The following is a 24141-nucleotide window of genomic DNA, read 5'->3' as shown; positions in this document are numbered from 1 at the left end:
CAGTCAGATGTATGCTTAGACAAAAACAGCCTGGGTGTTCAGATTTGTGAGGGCTGCAGATAAGAGTCTAAAGCCACTTTCACACTTTTACTAACAAAAAGAGAAGAAAGATAATGATGATTTGGCTACATAAATAGCAAAACTGAGGCTCTATGTTCTACTGGTTATGAAAACACTGTAGTTATCAAAGTAACAGCCGAGATATTGTAACATGTGCAGCGGGTGAACAACCAGTTTAAAAGGTACACCTAGCTGAAATTGATGCAATACTCCTGTAATAAATTCTGTGTTTAGAGATGTCTTGATTCAACTTTGATTATTTTGGAGGATGTGGTTTGTGGTGCGGTTAAATTATGTTGCATCGTACTGAAGGATGTTCCAACCCATTTATATCAAAGGGGCAAGAGTAAATACTAGAAACACCTGTCAGTATAACACAACAGCACCACAAGCTACATCCTCCAAAACGATCATGCAGTCCTACAGGTCAAAGTTGAAGCAGGGAGTCGGTCTCTAAACTGTGATGGATGTTTAGTTTTGGTGCTCGCCTTTGTTTTCTTCACCAAAGAAATGAGACTAACCCAAGAGTTTGTTTACAACCTGTCTGATCAGCCGGACACTTTGGTCATTCCGTGTGCTACGAGCGTAAATGTGAAAAGCCACTGCATCATTTGAACCCAGCGATCCTGGAGGTTCCACGTGTCAAAATGACTTAGATGCGCGATGGTTGGTTTGCTGTTCGAGTAAATGGCAGCTAAGGTAAGCTAGCTTAAACAGCAACATGATACTTTGCTAGCTCTGGGCTGGTGCTTTTTCCATCTTGACGTTTATTCCATACTGAACAGTAGAGCTGAAATACAGCGCTCTTCCATCTCTCTCTGTGAGTTTGTCCAATATGCCTCTGCTACAAATGAGCTGTGCTTATAATGTGTTCGTACAACTTAACAATTGCTGATGTAGTTTGGTTCAAAGCAAGCACTGAGATGTTTCTATCGCTCTCTCAACAGTATAAACAGTTGACTCGACTGTTTGTTTCTATGGACAGTGACAGAAAGATCACAGAGTTAAGCATCACATCATCTGTCTCAGAGCAGTGACATTCTTGAAATGATAGCTTAAAATTCTCCTCAATAAACAGCCTAATCTCTTCTCAACTCTGTGCCCCGTCAACTAAAAGCTTTTTGAATACGAAGAAGAGACTATATTCATTATAGCAGAGCAGAAGATATTTTTTCTCATTGATAACAACCAATTCAAACAACATATCTGTCTGCCTCAATTCGCCCATTATCAAACATGCAGATGATATTCAAATGTATCATTCTGTTGTGTTTTTTTTCTTCATTTGCTGATCTTTCATTTCAAATGTGTACTTGTCATTCTCCCTCTCTGTGCAAATCTTTTCATCTGTTATCGTACATGACGTATAAATTCATCCTGTTAATATCTTCCTTCACACAGTGCTTTTCCAGGGAGATGCCAAAAGCAGAGGAGGAGAGAGAGGAGGAAGAAAGAGGGGAGGAAGGCAAATAATAACCAGAGGGTAGAGAGCGAGGAAAGGAGAAGGAGGTGCTGGGTGAAGAGCAGAAAGTAAATGAAAGAAGGAAGGTGTATAGGCTATTGGCTGCTGGTGTGTGGCAGCTGGCTAGCTAGACTGTCCTATAATTGACTGTACTGTTACAGTAATGACCCCATGGCTGCTCAGTTGTCATTGATAAGAAAGTCAGCTTAAAGACCAATTGCCGTGGAAGTTTCTCTATCGAGTCCAACTTTTTTTGGTGTTTTTTTGACTTTGCCCTATCTTTCTCCTCTGCTAGTACTGAACCAATCCTGTTATTATCCTTTTCAACAACATCCAAGATACAGTATAACATTTCTCAAATGTGGTTTGAGGGGGACTTATTAGTTGGAATTATTTCTTGATGAACAACACTATATCCATCTGCCCAGTACCTCTGTGCAGATTCCCCTTCTATAGCGCCAGATATTTGCCGGATGTGGTCCTTGAACACAGGTTTAAGTATAGATCTCTGTGCAGGCACAAACCTGGCAACTTCATTGTGACGACAAGTCTCCAGGAAGTCCCTGCACTTGACTGTTGTTTGCCAAAAAATTCTTCCTGCACGTAAATCCCACAAATTGTTGTTTTTACATGTGTGTATGTGTAAAGATTAAACAAAGGAAATACAATGTGTTTATTTGTTAGCATTAGTTGGCACTATTCAGACAGAACCAGGCTAGCTGTTTGCCCGTTTATCATCTAAAGAAAGCCCAAAGGTGTATTTTAGAATGTTAATTTGTTGAATCTCACATGAACACGCCATATAAATAACTGTCCTTTTCCTACAAGTAAGTATATAGATTTTATTTGCCATTAAAGTTATACTTTTTCTTTCAGCTTTTTACTTATTTACTTGAGCACTCCTCTAGATTTGTAGGAATATTTATCAGACTGCCGTGCCCCTGACCATAAACTTCTTTTACTCGTCTCTGCTTGCCATATTTAGGGATTTGAAAGTTACTCTACTGATGGGCTTTAGTCTTTCAAAGCACTCAGCCAAATAAGTTGTTAAGAACCACCACAGCCTCATACCTAAACGACAAAATAAGTTGATTGTCAATTTTCCCAAAACGACTTATATGACCATTCCCCAAAACAGGCATGTACGAGTACCAGTACAGCGACAGGCGTACCGCACTCTAAGTACATCATGTAAGTCACGTTTAACACGTGGTAAACATTGTGAAATGGTCACAGTTTGGTTAGGTTTAGGCAACAAAACTAGTTAATTAGGTTTAGGAAAAGATTGTGTTTTAGGTTTAAGTAAGTACATTATCTAAGTCACAAGACATAAGTAATGTAAGTCATGTAAGTCATATGACTCAAGTGACATAAATAACATGCTTAACGTTATTTAATCTCCGGAGTGAAAGTCCTGTGTTTGTTTAACACATCCATCCACCCCACCACCTGCTTCCGCTCTTTATACTATGTCACTTGACTTTGCCACTAGAGGTTTGTAAATATGGGTCATAATAAGCTATAATAATTAACCTTTACAGCCGTTTTTCTGGTGAAGACAGGCTGTAAAAAAATTGTAAAGCAGAATTTATTTAGATTTTAGGCTTGTGCTTCTCAGCCTTAATGCAAACATTGCTTTCGCAGGGAGATGTAGGCGATAAACGCTTTAGTGAATCCAGCTCACCAGCCAAACCATTGAATTTAAAAGCTATAGATGCCTAAAATTAACTTAGACCAGAGCAGACTGACCAACCAGCTACAAATAAAATAATAACCAGTGTGACTAGTTGCCTGTGGTAATTTCCCTATCTGAACCAGTGCCTGTTGGAACTCGTTTTGCCATAATTGTCCAAGAAACCTTTTAAATCCTCTGGGGATCTGGGGCTTGAAAGAGGATGTTGATAAGAGAGGTGAGGAAAGAGGGATGTGGTGATGGGAAGGAGAAGGCAGGATAATGGGAACAAAGACGCTAATGAGGAAGGAAAATGAAGGAAGAACAAAATATAAGGAGAACAGAAGGAGCTGAGGAAAGGAGTGATGAGGGAGAGAAAGAAAGAGACTGGTGCAGGAGGAATAATTATTATGCCAAGCCATGTTGTTTCTGTGGTGCTATGGGAGCAAAATCAAAGCAAAGACAGACAGAGAGACAGAGACAGGTGTAATCTAACACACCATTGCCAGAGTTGTTGCTGGGTGAACAGTTTTTCTGCTTGGTCGTCTGCCGACTCTCTTTCATCCAGGGGAAGATCTGCTTGGCCATGGACGGGTTGGGGGGCAGTGAGGAAGAGGAGGACGATGTGGAGGATGATATGGAGGCAGAAGAATTAGATGACTTATTGGGGCCTGATTTAGAGACTGAGGAGGTCCCAGCACTGCCCCCCGGCTGCTGAGCCCCGGTATTACCGTTGCTGGGGTTGGGGGGCAAAGGAGGGGACACCTGGGAGCCAGGGTGGTGCTCAGGCGGCAGGCTGGGCCGCATGCAGCTGCCATTCAGCTCCTTGGTCTTGGCTAGCTGCTGCGGCTGCTGGTGGCCGCCGTTACTGCCCAGCGACTGTAAAGAGCAGGCAGAGCGCTGGTACGAATCCACATCCAGATGGGTTGCCGACTGGAAGGCCGGCTGGTGGTGGGACACTGGGACCGGGGCATCATAGCCCCCAAAGCCATTGGCGGCTGCTGCCGCTGCTGCCCCCTGCACCTGGTAGGATGAGTAGCCACCGAAAAGTGTTGAGGAGTTGTCGTAGTATGTTGTCTTCTGCATTTCTGAGAGAAGTGGCGGCGTCTTCTTGTGCTCCGGTCCTTGTTGAGAGCCACTGCCGGAAGACCATTTGGTACCGGGGGTCACGTGACGGTGTCTCTCCAACGGTCCCCTGCAATCTGACCTAAAAGGTTAGGAGAGGCAGAATAAAGAAATAAGAGAGATAAATCCATCTTCCTCCAAAGAAAGGCGCCATGACATGAATAGAAACCACTGCTTTTCTTTTCTCACCCCCCCCCACCTTACCCTCCCCCTCCCTTCTGAGCCTAGTGCACAGCCTGCAGATGCTCTGGTGGAGGGGGCACAAGGAGGGCAAACTGTGTTCCCTCTCTGTACTCATACACACACAGACACACACACACAGACACACACACACCCATGAAAAGACCATCCACTTATTAGTGTTAAATTTCCATTGAAATGTTACCTTAAGTCACAGTAATTAAATGTTAATATTATGATTATGATGATTATTATTATTAGTAGTAATTTTATTAGTAGTAGTAGTATTAACATACTAGCCTACCCACTCTTATTATTAATGATGGCTGTAGAATTATTTGTTTTGATAATTGTGTCACTAATTATTCTCATTTTTCAGCAGTTCATCCAAGGATAATGACGATGCTTGACATTTAAATTTAAGAATAAAATGAAATAAATGAATCTCCTTCCAGTATTGTTTTAAACATTACTAGTATTTTTCTACTTAGGCCTATTCGATAATTATGTTCTGTAATAAAGCACTACCATGCCTGGTCTTGTTCATGACATCTTGTTGTGTAATGGCGGCAGTGAATGTGGCCTGTATATATTATCCTTTGTGACTGATGTAGGTAGCCTATTTCTATCAACCTCTGCCTTACACACATGATTTACTGTATTCCGTCTGCTCGGCTATTACCTCACTCATGCTCTCTAGGAGTCTATCTCCGGAAGCGATCGTTGCTGCTGAATAACAGGCCACTTGCATCACAGTTTTAACATGTCAGAAGAAACACGGGAGTAATGCGTATTATTGCATTATTTATTGTTTTAGATTTTCTAAACAAAGAAACACAGACCACGCAGCCTATTAATGGTACTTCAAATGTAGGCTAGTCAAAAAAACAAATCTCTATGCTGAAGAAGGGGATCTCGGGAAATATTTCTCAAAACATTCTATTTGGATTTTTGGACAAGGGAAATCTGGGGGTTTTAACGATACAAATAATATCCAGACACTTCCATTTGGTTAACATGGTGGGCCTAAAATAAATGATAAAATGAATAGGGTAAATAACGAAAACACTTGGACTTGGGTTTACAAAAAGAGGCCAACAATATAGACTATTTAAATAGAAAGACAGAAAGAATCCCCGGAAGAAGCTTCACGAGTCAGTGATTCATTAGGGTCGAGTGGTCAGAGTGCTCTATCATGGCCCCTTAAGGGAAAAAGAAAAAGGAAAAAAAACAGCAGTGTGAGCCCCCATAGAGTCCCTATCTTGCGCTCACCACTGGGGTGGGCCTGTGGCCGGCTTGTCAGGCGCGAGAGAGCACCTGGCATTCATTCCTGCTCTGGAGATAAAATGTTTAACGGAGGAGAAGCAGCTCCACTGGCTCTGCCACCAGACTTAGCTCTCTGGGTGCTAGCCCACACAGACATTATGTAGCCATCAGTTCTATTTAATACTGTCATAAAATTAAAGCTACTTGTGTGTTTGGCGGACATTGTGGACAAATACAGAAAAACAAAGAAATAATGTGCCCGTGTGAAGATAATACTGTCAGACATATGCTACAAAAAAACAGAAATTATGTTGGCTACTTGTAGGCATATGGCTTCTCGATTTCAGGATTTATGTAGCCTACTATATTAGTAGGCCTACATTTTGAACGTTATAGAATATATGCCTAGAGTATAGGCTACATTTCCTAAATAAATAAATAAAACTAAATAAATAAATAGCAGTAAAAAGAGAGAGAACGCATGCCATAACAAGAAGGTTATGTTTTACACGAAAAAAACAACTATTAAGTCAGTCCTATTTCAGCTGTGAATGTTTTCCTAACTGATTAAAATTTCGCTAAAAGAACATAGTTTTCTTTTATAAATATTACGCTATTATTATAGCCTATTTTTTTTATCAGAGAGTCCAGCCCTACTCTAGCTCTCAGCACATCACACATGTCAGCCATTTATCTTTCCAGTAGACAAGCTGGAATCCTAATTATTTACTCTGAGGAATAGTCCCAATGAGAGAGAGAGAGAGAGAGAGAGAGAGAGAGAGGGAGAGAGAGAGAGGGAGAGAGAGAGAGAGGCCGTGGCATTGAGTGTAGGAGGAATATTTTATTAAATCATATCGCTGTTTCGCCATTAAAAGGGACACGTAATGTCTCTGCCCCTAGCTTGTAGGGCTACAGCTTAATACAATCACCAACTTTACTAGACGCCTCCCTGAATAATCCACTTACACTGACAGAGAAACAGCCACCCAAACAAAAACAACAGAGAGAGAGAGGGAGAGAGAGGTCGGCCTTGGTGTCCAGTGTCTGTGTCTTATCCTGGCATATAAAATTACAAATGGCGCCTGCTATGAAGCGCTATGCAGGCAGGGAGACAGAGAGAGAATGCATTAACTTGGACAATCCACGTATTCCTTATCCCATTAACAGACCGGGGGGGAGAGAGAGGGGCCAATTACATGGGGCCGAGTCCAGAAACAATAAAGGACTGGCCAGGTCAGAGCTATTGTTGCTATGTCCATGGCCTGGATTTAGGCTGGAATCACCAGAAAATGAAGTCTGCATGTGTGAATAAAATAACAGCATCTGGACATATTAATAAGAATTAAATTAGCTAAAAGTCAGATATTCGCAAAATAACAGTATGGAGGCCCGCGGAGGAAAAAAAAAAGGTAAAACGCCAGGGAGATGTGGATCATAACCATAAAAAAAATGGACAGCGATTGCTTTGTAGCCTAAATAAATAGCTGTAAGTGAGGACGAGCCATGGACAGAATAGGAGGAGAAATTAGAAAAACAGGAAGAAAAAGGACAGAGATGGAAGGCCGAAAGAAGAAGGGGGGCTGCTTGCGGCTGGGTATAGTTACGGCAGCTTAAAGCATTGTGAACTCTTCTTGAACCGGGATTGAAGTCATATGGGCCATAAATCACTGAGCCAGCCACTCCGCCGTTCACAAACTGCACACCGAATAAACACACTCTGTAGCCTATTTCTGGTTTGTTGTTGAGCTCGTGCATTACCGGCTGGCCTGCCTGGCGGTGATGCTCCTTACCTTACTTAGCACCGGTTGTCCCGGTCCAGTCCGGCACGGACCCAGCAACACCGCATCACAGATTAGTCCTCACGCACATTCACTAGGTAGCCTAATCAATAACAATAATAATAATAAACAGTCATTAAATAAATAATTAATCCGCTCGGTTTGCCTCTCCTCCTCTCTTCTTCTCTCGCAAACTGGCTGCTTCTCCCGTGCTGTCTCGAGACTAGCACGGCTGCTCGCCACCACCACCACCACAACACCTCCTGGAGCCAGCAGCGGCAGACCGGGCTGCGCGAGGGCGGCGAACCGGGCACCGTGTGGCATGTACGGCTGGCGGATGAGCGAGCTGGACGGAGTCAAGACGTCGGTGGTGGGGGGGTGGGGGGTGGGCTCGGTATACGGGAATTAACGGAAAGTCTTGGTCCAGGCTACAGGCAGGCTAGCTAGCGCACGAGCTGAACGAGCTCACCGGGAGCCTGCCTGATGCCTGCTCGCGCCCCCCACCCACCCCCCCCTCCGCCCCAGCACCAGCGCTGCCTGCACCGCTGCTGGCTGATAACAATGGCCTCAGATTTCTTTATTTTTTAGCCTCTGTCGCTCACACACCCAGCCACCCAGCCAGTCAGACGGCTTCTGAGGAACAGGTCCGCCACAAAATGTCACCCCATCGCATTTTGGGGTGGTTGTTCGTCCTTTTATTTCCCTTCTCCTTCTCGCCTCTCTCCGCCTCCCCGGGTATCCTGCCTCTCTCCCTCCGTGTCTTCCTCTCGGTCTTGGGTCTGTGCTCCCGCCTCGCTTCGGACTCTGGGAGGCTCTTAGTTGGTGTTCTTACAAGGCTAGCAGCAGGAGTAATAGCCGAGCAGTAACGTTAGTAGCCTAGTCGTGGTATCCTAGTCGGTATTCCCATCATGTTGTTCACAACTAGAGACCGGGTATCAGCAACGCTCACGGACAGCCATGTAACGGAGGAAATAACAGGGCTTGACTTGTGGACGCGTTGATTCCCCCATCAAACAGCTCAGCGTCACTCACAAATTATGCTAATTGCACTGGTTGGTAGTGAAACAGGCAGGCAGTAAAGTTGGCCCTACAGCAGGGCAGAGGCTAGCCTACTTTCCTGTGTTTGTCACCAATAGTTCAGAATTAAAGCTTTCAAATTGGACTTTTTTTCTAGCTATAGCCTAGGCTAAGCATTTATGTTCAAATATCCTGTAGCCTACAGCTGGCTGTTTTCACTAGGCCTAGGTGAACTTTGGCATAACTTTTATGCAATAGGCTGTAAAACAAGTTGTTTCATGAAAATGAGAAACTCTGATTTTGCCCTCACATTTTCCCTATCCTGTTAAACACTGATTTCAAACAGCATGGGCCTCTTATATGGGTGGGAGAGTCCATATTTACTCTTGTCATTATTTTCTAATGAGTAAATTATACTATGTGCCAATATATCTTAAATTAGACCTAGATGCAGGCCTACAAGGTTAACTGTATGTTTTGGTCATGGTATTGTTTAGGGTGGGCCAGGGTGAACGGGATAAGGACAGAAATAATAGTCTTAGACAATTAGTGTAGTAGCCTATGTATTAGCCACAGTTTCATTTTCCAATCAGAGGAGTTTGCTAGATTAGTTTAGATTAGTTTATTGTAGTATTCACTTGCTGGTGGGGCCTACCATGTAAATCAAAATGAGGTAGGCCAACAATCTTATAACTACTTTACAGTTCACTGAAGCAACTAGGCTTAAAATCTAACACATGACAAAAGCAAAATATAAAAGAACGCAACCCAATAAATAAACTATGGTAACAATCACGGAAGTTGTATTAGTATCTTATCTGAAAACATTGTCATGAATATGTTATGGATAGAGAGATAGTTTGTGTCAAGTCAAACAGGCCAAAGCAAACAGCTGATAGCATCATTTAACTCTCATTTCTTTACTGCTCTTTTGGGAGGTATTACTTCAAATAGGTGCAATGTGCTTAACATTCACCTGTTTGTGGCAATTTTGTGAATTCATTTGATATATTTGGTGACATTTTACATGCAACATGAGAAGACTGTTGCTCTCTTTATTCTTCCTTCACTCCCTACTTTTTCCAAGAAATGTAATTATTATTTGTTGTTGTAATTATTGCTTGTACAGAGCCCCTCCTGCAGCTCACTCCATACCTTCCTGTAGAGACTGTCTGTATTGGTAAGATTTCAACACCTTGTCTTCCCCTGTTTCTACTTATGCACAGAAAAAAAGATAAAGAAAAAAGAAAAGGGTCCCATAGTGGAAAGAAGGAGACTGACATAAAGGTGCAGACAAGGTAACAAATCAGGAAAAAAAGGTGGTAAGAATGTGTGATATACGCAGCTCTGACAGGCTGCACTGCCAGAGAGGAAACGTCTGCCTTCATATTCTCCACTTTCAGGTCTTTTTAAAGTCTGCGTCCTTCCCTGTGTTTGGACTTTAACGCACATGGGGGGAAGACGGGAGCAAAGTGCAGCGACATTTGAAGTAGGCTAAAAGAAAAAGCAAGAGTGACAAGAAAACCCAGAAGGAAAGAGACACGGAGGTGAGACCGAAATGGAAATGGAATTATGAAGGTATCTTGCAATGTTTTCATACCCCCACCCCTACCACTCACACACACACACACTCTCTCTCTGTGTCTCTCGAGCTCTCTCTCCCACTTCCCTCTATTTTTATTATTCAGGACGCTACCCCTGTCGTTTATGGCTACGTAAGATTTATGAGTTTTCTCGCACCCAGCAGCGTGTGTGTGTGTGTGTGTGTATGTGTGTGTGTGTGTGTGTGTGTAAACAGCCCAACTTTAAAACAGATAGCATTCGCTGTGGGCTGCTGAAATGAGAGGATGAGCTCCGTGTAGGTGGAAGGTGGGAGCCTGAAATGTGTCTGTCTGCAGGAGTTTCTTCAAACCAGCCTTTGTACGGACTAAAGGATCTGCTAACTGCTGCTGAAAAACCTCATTACTCATTAACCAAACCACAAATCAGCTATTTTTTTTGTCTCTGTCTGTCCTTTTTTTCTCCTCCCCCACTGAGCAACAGTGTGGAAAGAGAAATGCATGTAGAGAAATAAGCAGCGCGGATTTTATGTATGTATTGACTTGTAAAAGCACGCCGGTGCTTGTAAAGGATGGCAGTTATTCTTTATTTTCCTTGGATGGCAGACGCTCCATCGACGGCTCCGTGTTTCGGATTGAGTCACGGATATTGGATTTCACAACTGAAACTCTGTGCCTCGCAGAGCCATGGAAATCCTCATTCCATTGTTTTTCTTTTTTCCCCCAGCACTTCAGACATGTAGGTCACTGAGGATGACACAAAGGAATTTCCTCCGACTGCTGGATTTAAAATCATACTTTGCCCACAGTGTACCGTGTGGAAACACTGTTGCTTCACGCATGAAGAATGGAGAACAATTTGTAATGTGTGTTCCTCTATGTGATCTGAAGGAAAATAACGTAAAGCATTTCTACAAGTGTGGCCTACTGTGTGCTGCTGTTAGCGCTAGTTTCATTGCCATTACTGTCATTATTAGGCTGCTGGTAGTGTTAGCATTAGTGTCATTATTGCCGTTACAAAGTGCTGTTTTAGTAACTGTCTTCATCAAATGATGAACCGACCCTGGTGCGTTTCCTGTTGCGGCTATAACCCGCGGCCACCACAATGCCCTTCACACCTCTCATAATGTTTCATTAGCACGTGTCACACATGATATTACACCACTCACACACACGTACACTCACACACACACACATGCACGTAACATTTCGCACACATTCAGCTGATCCTTTCAACAAATTACAGTCTATTTTTAAATTAAACTAGGCTAATTATGTAAAGTAAATCGTTTATTAATGTAACAAAATCACCGGTATCCTCAAACACTTCACACATAATTTATGCGTTCACATTATATTTGCATTTTGTCTGCACTGTTTATGCAAACAGTGAAATTCCAACGACACTGCGTATACATTTAGATAATAATAATAATAGGCCCAATAATAATAATAATAGGCCCAATAATAATAATAATAGGCCTAATAATAGGCCTAATAATAATAATAATAATTGGCATAATAATAATAATAATAAATGCATGACAAATGTGGCAGGGCTAAAAAGCAGTGCAAAAAACAGACTGTCTTAAATACTTTTTCAAAGAAAACCAAATGATCACTGCCCATGGTTTTTGAGACAGGCTGTGTGGCGTTTTCAGCAGATTTAATAGTCTGAACTTAAAGAATTCAGCATAAAGTCACAGAACTCGCCTCACGTGCAGCTAGCCTAGGAGTGTTGTAAAAGAAATCGCCACATTCTCTCCGGTCTGATAACGTGTCGATGGATTAGGCCACACTAGCACGGACTTGAAGCCTCTTTCTAACGCTGCATATCACAATAAATAAAGTCAAACGGGACTTACCGAAAGATTTCTTCTTATTTTCTGATGTTTTGAAGGGAAAAAACGGCTTCCAGAAAGCTCCTAGGAACTGCAGGATAAAGGGCGGGGGAAAGGGGGAGATAGAGGGAGGGAAAAAGATAGGGAAGAAAGAGATCGAGATATGTAATCAAAAGGTCTTGGTAAAATCCGATACAGAGCACAGACCTCTTGTAGTCTAATCGAACGTTTGGGACAGGAGCCACCGCTGACAGCTAGCCTACTGCTTAAATTAATCCCGGAGAAAAATCCCGGAATAAAAGCAAGAAGAGCAGAGAGAGGGATGAAGGCTGGCTGAGAGCGACCAGAGATCTTATTGATTCTGGTTATCCTATTACACATCCTATTATATTTTGCATGTGTTTCCTGTGTTTTAACACGGGGGAAATCTCTGATCTGAGTTGCCTGCCGTTGGGAAAGTCTTTAACATTTAACAGCTCCATCCCATCAGTAATGCATTTGATGTCGGAATGGAGGGATAAAAATGATCTATAAAAAATGAAACAGTACTGTGGAATTAGCTCATGGAATAATACAATAATGTTTGAGGGTGTAATTCTAAATATATATATATATAAAAGAGATTAAATAATGATAACTAATTAAAATAAAAAAATAGCCTGTTTACTTGATCAGCCGTAATTAGGAAATAGCCTAATAGCTGGAACCTGATGTGAGAACATTAATATATAAATTCATGCATTAATAGGCCTACACCAAGCACAAACAGCTAGAAAAAAAAAATGTCAATGAATGTCTAAAATAGAAAAACAACATGCATGGGATAAGTCAAAATCCTGATTCCGATTACTTTTAATATATCAAATATATATGCTATATAATTTAAATCCTGTGTGAAACCCCTTAACGTTACATACACACACGCAAATCAGCTCTGCATTAATAGGCTACTGGACGAATCCATAACAATCACAGTAAGAATGTCTTCTAAAACAAACGGCCCGACAAGAAAATAAATGAGAAGCACAGGAAAAGGAGAAGCGGCCCCATAAGGCGAACAGCTGTTTCCCAGCGGCTCTGCATCCACGCAGGCCATAAATAACTTCAGCATCACTCCGAGAGAACACTAACATCCCCGGCAACATTTAATGTTATTGCCGGCTATCCTCATGTGGGCTGAGCACCCAGAGCAGGAGAACGCATCCCGGCCGGCCAGACAGACTCTCGTCGATATGCATTCATCCACTGCTGCATGCGGTAGTAAACATTCTTTAAAGGTGTTTAATTGTTTAATGGCATCCACTACGGCAGGATGAAAAGCGCTCTCCGTGTTGTTGCAAAGAGGCTGTTCTATATTATTAAAGTGCTGGAATAAAAGCTCTGGGCTGCGCTGCTTCTGTTTCTGCTCCTGACAGCCTCCCCCAAACACATAAATCAAAAGCAAGGATCCACCGACCTCCCCGTACCAGCCTACACCACCACCACCACCACCACCACCTCCACTACTACTTCTACTACTACTATAAATTATTTATTGTTTTCGTCCATGCACTCACGCGCAGCTCTGGCTGCCGTCCATCCCCGTCGCAGCAACAGCCGGGGTTTCCTCCCTGTGTCCCCCCCTCAGCCCCGCGGGTGAGTCGGAAGTTTGGAGCTACGGAGCAGGAGTGGACTAGTCTAAAGTTGCCCAGAAAGTGATGCAGGGCCTGACTAGCTTAGCCAGCTAGCCTATAGGCCGAGACAAAGGGAGGAGGCCGCCTCCAGAGCCCCAGAACAGCTGATGAGCCAAATTTTGAGTGGAAGAGGAGGCTGGGGCAGAGAGGGGGACTTTCAGATGAAATCAGTGCTCCTCATGGAGCCGCACGATCCTGAATCCAAATGAAACAATGTAGATGAGTGTTTTTCTCAGGTTGGATGAAGTGAAAGTTTGAAATTAAGGATGGAGCAACTGCATAAAAAGCTCATGGAGGCAACAAAGGGTCTGTCTGTCTGTGCATAATCTTAATGAAATATTTATAAAAATGTATAGAATAGAAAAGTGATTGAGCTTTAGTATACTGGGGGATGATGGGCTATCAATGTATACACAATTACACAAATAAAGCTATTTTGTGATACTGGTCCTTGAGTAATTTTTCTGATGCTATATTTTTACTTGATATTTTGTAGGGAAACATTATTCCAGTTATCTGAATTCTGTGGTTACTTTGCAGAGTACTCTTCTAATCTCTTGAAACATGATGCAATGTTGGAGTTTAAAGTATCCAAACAATGTTGTAGATAACATGACAACTTGATGTATGTTGATGGATGTGTGGACTGATGTTGCTGCTTGCTGCTGCAGCTTCATTTTAAAGTCTCACGTGATCTGAACAAACTTCATCGCTACTCTCTGCTCTTATCATGTGCTGCATTTCAGAACAGCTTTACACATACTACGCTTATCAAAGCATATGTGCAGGATAAAACGAAACAACTCTAGAGCTTCCAGATTGGCTTGATCTGAAAGTTTTTATGCTGAGTTTTGCTTCGCCCTTATACATCTGACACCTTCAATCCAACTGAAAAGCAACAGAAACTCACTACAACAACAACACAATTACACAAGTTCACACCTTTCAGTGTTAGTACCAGTGCAGTTAATGTTAATGTGGTATAAAAGATGTACCATGTAGTGTTAAACCAGGAGCTGAAAGCTCCCACCAAAGCACTCCCACAGCGATATATTGACTTCCAGCTCTCCAAAAGTGATCTTTGCAGCTGGATCTTGACTTATTATCTTTGCAATACCTGAACTCTTTAAAGATCATCCAACTGGCAAAGTGCTCCAGAATCCCATTTTATGATTTAGTCCTTAAACATATAACCTTTTAATTTAGACAGGATTAACAGAAATATGTGTTGACGTGAACCTGAACTGACAACAAATAAAACCGCAGGCCCTACATGTAATCTCAACAACTCCAACACAAAAGCATATTATTACATTTTCAAATTAAGTGAAGGATTATCCAAAATATGCTTAAAAGTAACGATTGGAGCTTATGAAGGTAGTTTCTGTAATCGTTAACAACAGGTAGTTTTATTTTAGTGTATAGCACTGTTTGCATCCAACTGAGTTAGGTAAGACAGTCCATATTCAAATGCAGACACAGATAAACAGAATGCCTACGTTGAGGATATCGAGAACATAAAAATCTTTCTAAATCTGCTCAGCCTTTTTAAACCAATTAATTAAGAAGCGTTATTAGGCAACGCTGAACCGCTGAGACTAGGTACAGCCAAAAACAACTACTTTAAATTGCGCTGGCCTCAAACAACCTATCTGTTGAACAGTTCAACCCCATGTATCCATTTTCTGGATGTGACGTAATTTACTGCGTCTGTGGGATTCTGGCCTCTGACATTCTTCTGAAATGATCTCCATGGTTAGAATTTCATTTAGTTTGGAAGCTTTATCATGTGTCTTTTTCCCAGAAGCTCAATTCCCTTTTTTGTTTTCACTTCAATTGCAAAACAAAGTCATTTAAGAAAACCAAGGGAGTCCATTTAGAGAGAGTGCTTCTTAAATCTGGGGATATGTAAACTTTTACACATTTATAGTTTGACAGCACATGTCAGTGAATTCATTTTGTCCAAAAATACATACAGGCTACAATACCTGTCTTTCCTTTTGTTTCTCTACAAATTGGGACCTTTTGGGGCCTCCCTTTGCCTTCGCTATTTCCTTTCCCAAAGTTCAGTCAATAAAAGGATATTTTTCATCAAGTCCATTCAAAGCTTTCCTTGAAGGGTAATGGGGTTGAACGGCCATGCAGCATCATCACCAACACAGCCACACCAAATGGGCAAGCGAGACAAAGCCATAACACATTTCATCTCCTCCCCTCCTGCTTGGGGCGGATGACACACAAGTTTCAACACCGTTTTTCGGAAGGGAGATATGCACTACTAAGAAGCTGAGAGAGAGAGAGAGAGTGAGAGAGAGTTCTTTTGCTTCCAGTTGGTTTAATTAAAGTGTGGGTGTCAGAAGGGTTTTTGGTTTGTTACATTTACCCAGTTATCATTTGGTATCTACAAACCTGTTTTGGAAGCTTAAAACTAAACTAAAATCAAACTACTCCTATGCACTGACAACTTTGTTTTGAACTGTATCAACCACGACACAATCATATATTTTCATTCTTAACTGGTGTTATTAAGTCAACCAACATACACCAATGAGAAACACTTCCAGTACACATTGCTATTCATTTCACAACCAGCCTAAATTATATAACCTCCATCGGTATGTGCAACCATGTTTCTAAAGACTGGCATTTCTCATTTATGTCTAACAGCTCCACATCTGTTGTACACCAGGGTGTGAAGTGAAGCATGTTAGAGGAAATAACATCATCTGCTGTTTTGATATGCATCTCCTTGTGTTCTTTCCATTCAGGCTTCTGAAATCAGAACAAAATCTTCTACTTATAAAAGTCTGTTGCTCCTGGCTGTAGATACATAACTGAGGCATTACGCTCATCCTGAGAACAAGAGGCCTATTTGAATCCTGTTTGAGCCGCAGGCTTCTACCGGAGACGACACATTTGGTTCCCAGTTCATGGTCTCAGAAGAGTTTACAGGGATCATGCACAAATTTACCAACAATCAGAGCTGAACTTACAGGCTTCTTTCTCTTAGAAATGAAGATCATTTAATTGCATTATCTTTGTTATGTATTAGCAAAATTTGAATCGTATTCTAATGCAAACCTCTACTTGTGTTTTATTAATCTTATTTCCTCATGTAAAGACAGTCAAACACGCCATTTTTACATTAAGTGAAACATGACCAAAATCTAACTTTAGGACCGAACTTTAACCAAATTCACTCACCCAAAACTTAATCAACTATGTTGCAGTCTGTTATGCTGTCATGTCTTACATTATATTTCTTATATCGTCTTATCCATAGAGCTAAAATTTTAGCCCAGCGTCTACCCTGCTCTCTTGCTGCAGGCAGGTAAGCCCATTTCCCTGAAGAGTTCGCCTCTGTGTCACCAACAGTCCTGAACCAGAAACTCACGCCATCAGCACCTTCCTTTGACAGAGAGTTAATCTTTATCAGAGATGCTAATCTTTAACCTCGAACTCAAAGAAAGCCCTGATGCCAGGAGAGTGAGAGAGAGAGAGTGAGAGAGAGAGAGAGAGAGAGAGAGAGAGAGAGAGAGAGAGAGAGAGAGAGAGAGAGAGAGAGAGAGAGAGAGAGGGAGAGGATGAGTTTGTTTGGAGGTGGTTTAGAATGAGGTGGGGTGTGGGGGTCGAGTTGCCCTTTCTTCTCCTGGGCCATGAAAAGTGCCAAGCTCACCAAGTCTGTCAGGCAATGGAAGAACAGGGATGGATGTGACTGCTGTGTGTGTGTGTGTGTGTGTGTGTGTGCGTGTGTGTGTGTCGGGGTGGGGGGAGTGATAGAGAGAAATAACCAATGGAAAGGTTTGTAGGGGGCAAGTTTCATTTCTGTCTGAGCTCTGATGTTATAACAAAGTTGATGAACTGTATTTAAATGTTGCATTCAGAGCACAGGCAGTGTCAGCATATTTTCTTCTGACACCTGAATAATGACATGCTTCTGTAACTCTGACTTGCAACGGTAAAACGGAGTCATGGTTTTGTGAGGTGACAAAAAGTTTTGAGGAGTTTCCTGAAAGCTTAACCAGTAACACCTTTGTTACTGAACGAAAATGAAAAGAAAAGGTTTGATTTTTGATTTGCATAGGCTGTATTAAAAGTATAAGAGTGTACTGGCAGTGAGCCATATTGGTTGATATTATTGATGATTGATGGCATGGTAATGTCTCATAGCTGATAGTTGATATTACAGGAAGTCTGTGTGGAAAGACAAACAAAAGCCTTCAGAGGCTTTTCAGGAGGATATTTCAAAGCCTTGCTGCATCAGTGTTTAACTCTCAGATAAAAATAAGAACAGTGCTAAGTTACTCATGCTGTATCCACTGCAGCTCCATACACAGTTCCACTAGCTGATGATTACAGCAGGACAGTTGTGGGGTTTGGCTGTCCTCTGGAAGCCACTTTGTCCTTTGACAGAGAATCTTTTTCAGGGGTTTTGTCATTGTGCACCCAGTTGTCTGATGGTGGATGCTGAATTTTAGGACATGCAGCCACTGTAGCTGCCTGTTGTCCAAAAAAATCTCTGCAGTCCATCCAGAGACAGTAGCCCTCAGTGATATGTATCTGTAATGAGTTGTGGTTTGGCATTGCCTTAAAAATGGATTTTCTTAAGTTATGATATAGTTTTGAGGCCTCATTATGCTGAGTGTTGAACATCCTGCGCCAGTACAACAGACCTGCATCCATTTCCTAACAACATGCGCCTCTTATGACACATGGATCAGAAAAAGAAGCCAGTGATTGTAATATAATCAGGCCACTTGGCCCAGCAGCAGACAGACCTGCTATTAAGCCTGTTACAGCGGGCAAAAGCGTCTGTATGGATCTTGGCCAGACCTGTCAGCCTTTATACACTGTGACAGCGTTAGGCGTGCTTGCCCCCACTATTTTACTCTGATTGGTGTTTTGCCCATAGTTTGTCAGTGATGTATGAAAAAATCAATTAAATCACAGCTGTACTAGAGTTGCTGTGGGTTTTTCATGACTTTAAAGTCTCTGTACCCGGAAGTGAGCAAAAACCACCAAGGTCACCCAAGCTTCCAGAGGAGCCGTCTAGCTCTTATTTCATATGACGTACGGAGCTGTTGTTCCCAGCCTTTTTGGCTTCTGATCCCCTAAAATGAAAGAATGCTTCTTGGGACCCCCAATCACAAATGATGACTTTAGTGCAGAAATGTTTGGCAAACAGTTTAAGCAAAAGGTGACTTTTGATTTTCAGGTGCCCCAAATACATGACATTATCCAGCATTTCATAAGGAAAAAGCAAAAGCAAATGAAACACATTTTGTGTAAGAGAAACACAATGTTTTTCATTCTTATCTCTGTATCATGTTGTGAGTCCTTAGAGTTGTCTTGGTGTTCCCGATCCTCATGTTGAGGTTGAGCCTACTCATTTAAACAATGTTATTTTTTATTTTAAAGTTCCAATTCACAATGAAAAACAAATTAGTATTAAACATCTCTAACAGGAAGATTTGATCTGGACAGGATCAGGATCCATCCAACATTTTTCCAGTGAGTGAAGAAATCCACACACTCATCAGGTTGATTCATAAAGTCACACGAACATTAAAAAACAGTAAACTGTACATACTTGCAATTGTTGCAACATTTACTTTAAATATATAAAAATATATCACTTTTTTTTAGACATTTGTCTGTAAATGATAATGCTAATGGGGGGCTAATGGTTAATCACATTTCCAACCAAACATGGAAACAAAACTGCTTCTTATCTGTCAAAGTCTCGTTCAGGATTCATGACCTCAGTATTTCTGAAATCCTTGCACTGCATAGAGATCAACATCTGGTAACATGGAACGCTCGCATTGATAACAAACAATAAGAAATGATTATATTTACTAAGAGATTTGGATGCAACCCATTATCTCCCACATTCTTCAAATTAAATCAAGAGGTCTCTCTTGCCATGCATGACTAGTGAGGCTACATTTAATGCAATATTATGTGACTGTTACTTCAGAAAAAATCCTAAAGGCCACATATTTATTGCTAGATGCTGTTTTCCCTGTGCTGATACAGTAATTAAATGTTCATCTATGGCAAAAACAAACAAACAAAAAAACTGATTAAGCTGAAAACTCTACAGTTCTGTACATAAATGAAATACTAAATTAATCAATTAAGTCATTTTTGAATACTGGAATCTGTTTCATCCAAAGCCAGCGAATTTAGATCTGGAGGCTGATTAGTAAATTATATTGAATGCATATATTTTATAATGTTATGGACATAAATTCCTCCATTTAGACCGTGCATGCTTTCATATAATATTGCTTATGGTGGTTTCACATCATTAAAATCTCCCATTAAATTGACGCTACATCTGGCGGGTATAACAAGGACAAACCCAAAACACCAGTCAGATTAAGGTCATTATGGAATCAGAAATAGTTGCACTTATATTTCATTTACTTATAAACACTGTGTGGTCAGATGTGTGTGCGTGTGTGTGTGGGGGGGGGTGCTTCTTGAGTAAGCAATCTTTTCACACTATCATAAATCACAGATGGGCTAACATGCATCTTCTTTCTTTACACATAGCCGTCAACTGCCTATTCACTAAGACTCATTCTCCCGGTGTCACGCGCACACACTTACCAGACACACACCTCTCTGTCCAAACCGCATTCCACGATTCAACTAAATGGAGAGAGAAAGCAAGAGAGAGAGAGATAATGGTGTGTGTGTAGGGGGGGGGGCGTCTTGTCCCCTTGTGCAGGCTACCTATTCTGAGGCATGTCTTCCGCTTCACACACACACACACACACACACACACACACACACACACACTGAAAAAAAAAAGTTTTGGCTGGCAATAGAGGGGCACACCCCGCGAATGCCTCTGCGAGTCCGAGAGAGACCACGGTCACACAACAGATAATTAATGACACGTCGAGCAGCGGAGCGCGTGGGATGGGGACACCTCGGGAACCCACACCGGGACACTGAGCGAGAGGCATCCCGTCAGACCTTACCTGCTCTCTCTTGGCGTGTCTCTCCTCCTGGTTTTGTATCTTTTTCCCTGGATGCAATCTGTTTTGGACACGTACGGACACACCGGCTGGAGCAACGAACACCAGAGAATCCCTTCTTGGAAAAATATGGACGTATTATCCACTGATTGCGAGTGCGTAATTACGCACAGTTTGGCTTTTTTTTCTAACGTGTATTTGAGTCCCATATGGCAGTCAAACAACATGTATGCCAATTAAATCCGGCGTTTAAACCTGCTGTTATATTACTGCTGTATCAATTAGAACGCCTCTAAAGCATAACGTAAAGGAGACGCCAAGCGTTTGCATGCCCGGTAGGGGAAAAAGCCATACATCTTGGGTCGACTCCGCCATAAATCTCCAACAATCAAAACCTACCTACAGCACACCAGCTGACGGGGACTGCTCTGTGTAGTGCTCGCGGTGCTACTTTACCCTAAAAATCACACCGCGTGCGCGCGCTCACCCCCCCTCCGTCTGTGCTGCAAAATTCCCCATATAGCGAGCCGGTGTGTGGCCGGCGGCACCACGGACGGGGCTCGCGCTTTTCTTATCCTTATCCTCTTAAGTTACACTGGCCACCGACACGAGAGCAAACGCACGGGTGCAGCGCGAGCTCCGCCGGGCCAACAGTTAGCCGAGCGAACCTCTAAAAGAAAGCGCGTTCCTCTGCGAGAGCTGGGTTGAGCGTGACGCCTTATTCCCTGGGCTCTGCTCTTGTGTCTCTATCTCTCTCAGCCTCTTTCTTCCCTCTCCTTTATCCTCTTCTCTCGGTTCACCAAAAAAGATGTGCAGAGTCCCTCAGTGTCTTCAGGCTCCTTCCTTCCTGATGGCGGGTCTCTTTTGGCTCTGGCTAGCCTACACTCAAGAAAACATCCACTATTGTTGTTAAATTGTTGCTGTGCTAATTAGTAGCCGTTAGCCCTCCTTGCTGACCTGTAACCATTGCGGACCAAAATATTCTACATGTGTCTATAGTCAAACGTCCTCTCCCTGCGCATTTTAATTGCTTCACAGATTATCTGAACATTGAAGACTATCACAGATGGCCTGGTTCTCGCTCTCTACACCATCGTTGTCCCCCCGCCCCCTCTCCACCGGTGTTTCTCCCTGCTCGGACCTCTGGCTTGGTTCGTCCCGGCTTTGCTGGTGTAGGATATGCGGATTGACACATGAACTGTTCCTGAACCGGGCTACGGACTGACAGCTAGACAGTTCGCGGGAGAGGCGGGGAGGAGGAAGGGGTTCTGGTTCTTGTTCCTGTCCAATAGGGGAGTTTGGTTGAGGTGCGCCAGGGGGTTAGCGAGGTTCAGCGTGACCTGCTTGTCCGTGGGCCAGATGTTGGTTATTACATGGAGTCAAACTGAGAGCGATCAGAGGAGAGGAAGAGGGAGAAGGAGGTTGAGAGAGGGGATGAGGGGCAGAAATTCCGCTGTGAGCTGACCTGCGCCTTCACACAGGAAACTGTCTCCGCCGTGTTTGGCTTGTTTACACATTCAGTGGTAGAATACAGCCTCAGTGAGCCTGTCTGATTTGGGAGAATTACATTATAAAATGGAAGTGTCTAGAATTCATATGGCCCATGACCAATACCTTATAGGCTCACCAAAAATAACACTTAATATTTTTTAGGATATGATATGCGGCTTGTAACAGAATGCATCGTTTTAGCCTGTCACAGAGAGCAGGATTTTGGACATTATGGACACCCTGGACATGTACATTATTTTTTTTGTGAAGATTTTTGCGCGTCCCTAGTCCAAGCAGAATTGACCGCAATTCACTAGTAAAAAATTAGACGTCAAATGATTCTCAAACAGATGCACTTAGCTTTACCCTTTCTGTGCGTATTTGTGTTATCTGCCCACGCGTATAGACGTGCTTTCACTGCCACATACACACACGAGAGAGAGATAAAGCGAGAAAGAGGACGAGGAAAGAGAGAGAGAGAAGTTCAATTACACGAAGTCTGTAGCCGCTTTGATAAAAGAAAGAGAACGGAGGGAAAAGGAAAGAGCTCGCGCCTGCTCCCCTCCTCGGCTCAGCAGCTCTCTCTCTCTCTTTCTTATCGCTCTTGTGCATGATGCTCTCCGGCCCGGTTGAAGGAAAAAAAAGCCAAGCTCGCGCTCCGGATACGGTTTCAGCAGATCATTTTTCACGCGCTTTGAATCACTGCCCTAGCGAAAACGATTATAAATTAGCGCGAGGCTTCTTATTGATTTATTTCCGAACGGGAAGGCTAATTATCTCCGCGCGAGGGAGAGCCCCGGAAGTACCTGCATGGCGCTTGGAGCACGAGACTGGATATCTGCAGCTATAAGGCAATGTAGGCTATAGGTGAAATAATAATAATAATAATAGTTGTATATTAGCTGGGCAATACGTTTCTAAAAGACCCCCTTGTTAGGGTTGATTTAAACACAGTTAAAGTGTTTTGTTAACATTATTTTCCCCACACTTAAATCTTTTGCTCGTTAACGTCCAGCGGCTGCAGATTTATGAGGCCGCGCGGCCGTCTGATTTATGTTTGAGTGTTTTCGAAGAATCCCTGCCCCACTCTCATTTTTAAACCAAACTGCTTTCATTGCTCCCATGTTTGTTGCGTTTTCAGTTCAGAAATTATCCGGGTTTGTCTGCAAGCAACTATAATTCTACATGTAAAACCTGTATGTTAAATTAACTGCGTGACGTTTTATATCTTAGGGCGGATTGGGACAATAAGCACCAATCTTATGGATATGGAATATATTTTCTGTGCCGCTTAAATCTACAGTGCTGCTCATTAGGTGGATTTATTTTTTACTGTTTAAAGCCTCTTTTACAGCGCTTTTCTCCATGACTGGAACATCCGCAGGACAGCTTAAACAGCCTATACATAGGATTTTTTGTCCTTCTTAAACTATTTTAATTATGTTCACATACCTTGTATCTGCATTGCAGCCTATAGGGCTAGATCAACACAGGTTTACATGCTTGAATATTTAAATTTTGCTCACGTTGCGTTCATGATGCAGTCTGACTTGTGTAAGGAAAAAAGCGTGTTTTCTGGCATGCTGAAATTCTAGGTGATTTATTACGTCTTTTCTATAAAGTCATTTAACAAATAATGTGCGACGTTTGGAGGAACCCACGTTAAAATAATGATTTATGGTCAAAACTAGTGCAATAATTTCGTGTTGAAATGTAAGCTTTAGAAAAAAACTAGACATTTTTCCCCTCTATCTCTCCGTAAAGGTCGCTCAGCGCATTTAGATACTTTTTTTGCGTAGGAAAAGAACACAGAAGAAGACAATATGGCTGCCAGTCCCAGTGGTGAGTGGGAAGACGCGCCTTGTGTGAAGTCTTGTCCGCATGTCTGCTTGCTTTCAAGCGTGTCTGTCAGACGCGTGGGTCTGCATCGACCTTGTATTTGAGCATGTATATGCAATTAAAGGATGCTTCAATCGCGGTGGATACACACAAGCAGAAAACCATATATTTAACATAAAGACTCTC

At 42.4% G+C, this 24141-nt stretch overlaps 1 protein-coding gene and 1 long non-coding RNA gene across 9 annotated transcripts in view; one reads left to right on the top strand and one right to left on the bottom strand.

The window, feature by feature from the left end:
* Positions 1 to 24141, bottom strand: part of hoxb3a (homeobox B3a) — a 91059-nt gene that overhangs the window by 3276 nt on the left and 63642 nt on the right. For 3 of the 8 annotated variants that reach the window (XM_046070140.1, XM_046070146.1, XM_046070127.1), the window contains exons 2-3: positions 11985 to 12051; positions 3695 to 4401 (exon numbers count right to left, since the gene is read on the bottom strand). In XM_046070140.1, the coding sequence (XP_045926096.1) occupies positions 3695 to 4280 (586 nt within the window). In that variant the 5' untranslated portion in view covers positions 4281 to 4401; positions 11985 to 12051. Of the gene's footprint in view, positions 1 to 3694; positions 4402 to 5181; positions 5202 to 7555; positions 7995 to 11984; positions 12220 to 13516; positions 13537 to 24141 lie in introns of those variants that run through there. The other 5 variants (XM_046070164.1, XM_046070155.1, XM_046070133.1 and 2 more) reach the window with 5 other exon arrangements.
* On the top strand, positions 8064 to 14032 carry LOC123983854. Its single transcript, XR_006828313.1, has 4 exons — positions 8064 to 8187; positions 9787 to 9858; positions 9964 to 10107; positions 10847 to 14032. It is a non-coding gene; the product is annotated as an uncharacterized LOC123983854 (long non-coding RNA).

The sequence above is a fragment of the Micropterus dolomieu genome, linkage group LG02 (genome assembly GCF_021292245.1).
Source record: "Micropterus dolomieu isolate WLL.071019.BEF.003 ecotype Adirondacks linkage group LG02, ASM2129224v1, whole genome shotgun sequence".
NCBI lineage: Eukaryota > Metazoa > Chordata > Actinopteri > Centrarchiformes > Centrarchidae > Micropterus > Micropterus dolomieu.
The sequence above is the reverse complement of the archived record's forward strand: the minus strand, read 5'-3'. Positions and strand labels throughout refer to the sequence as shown.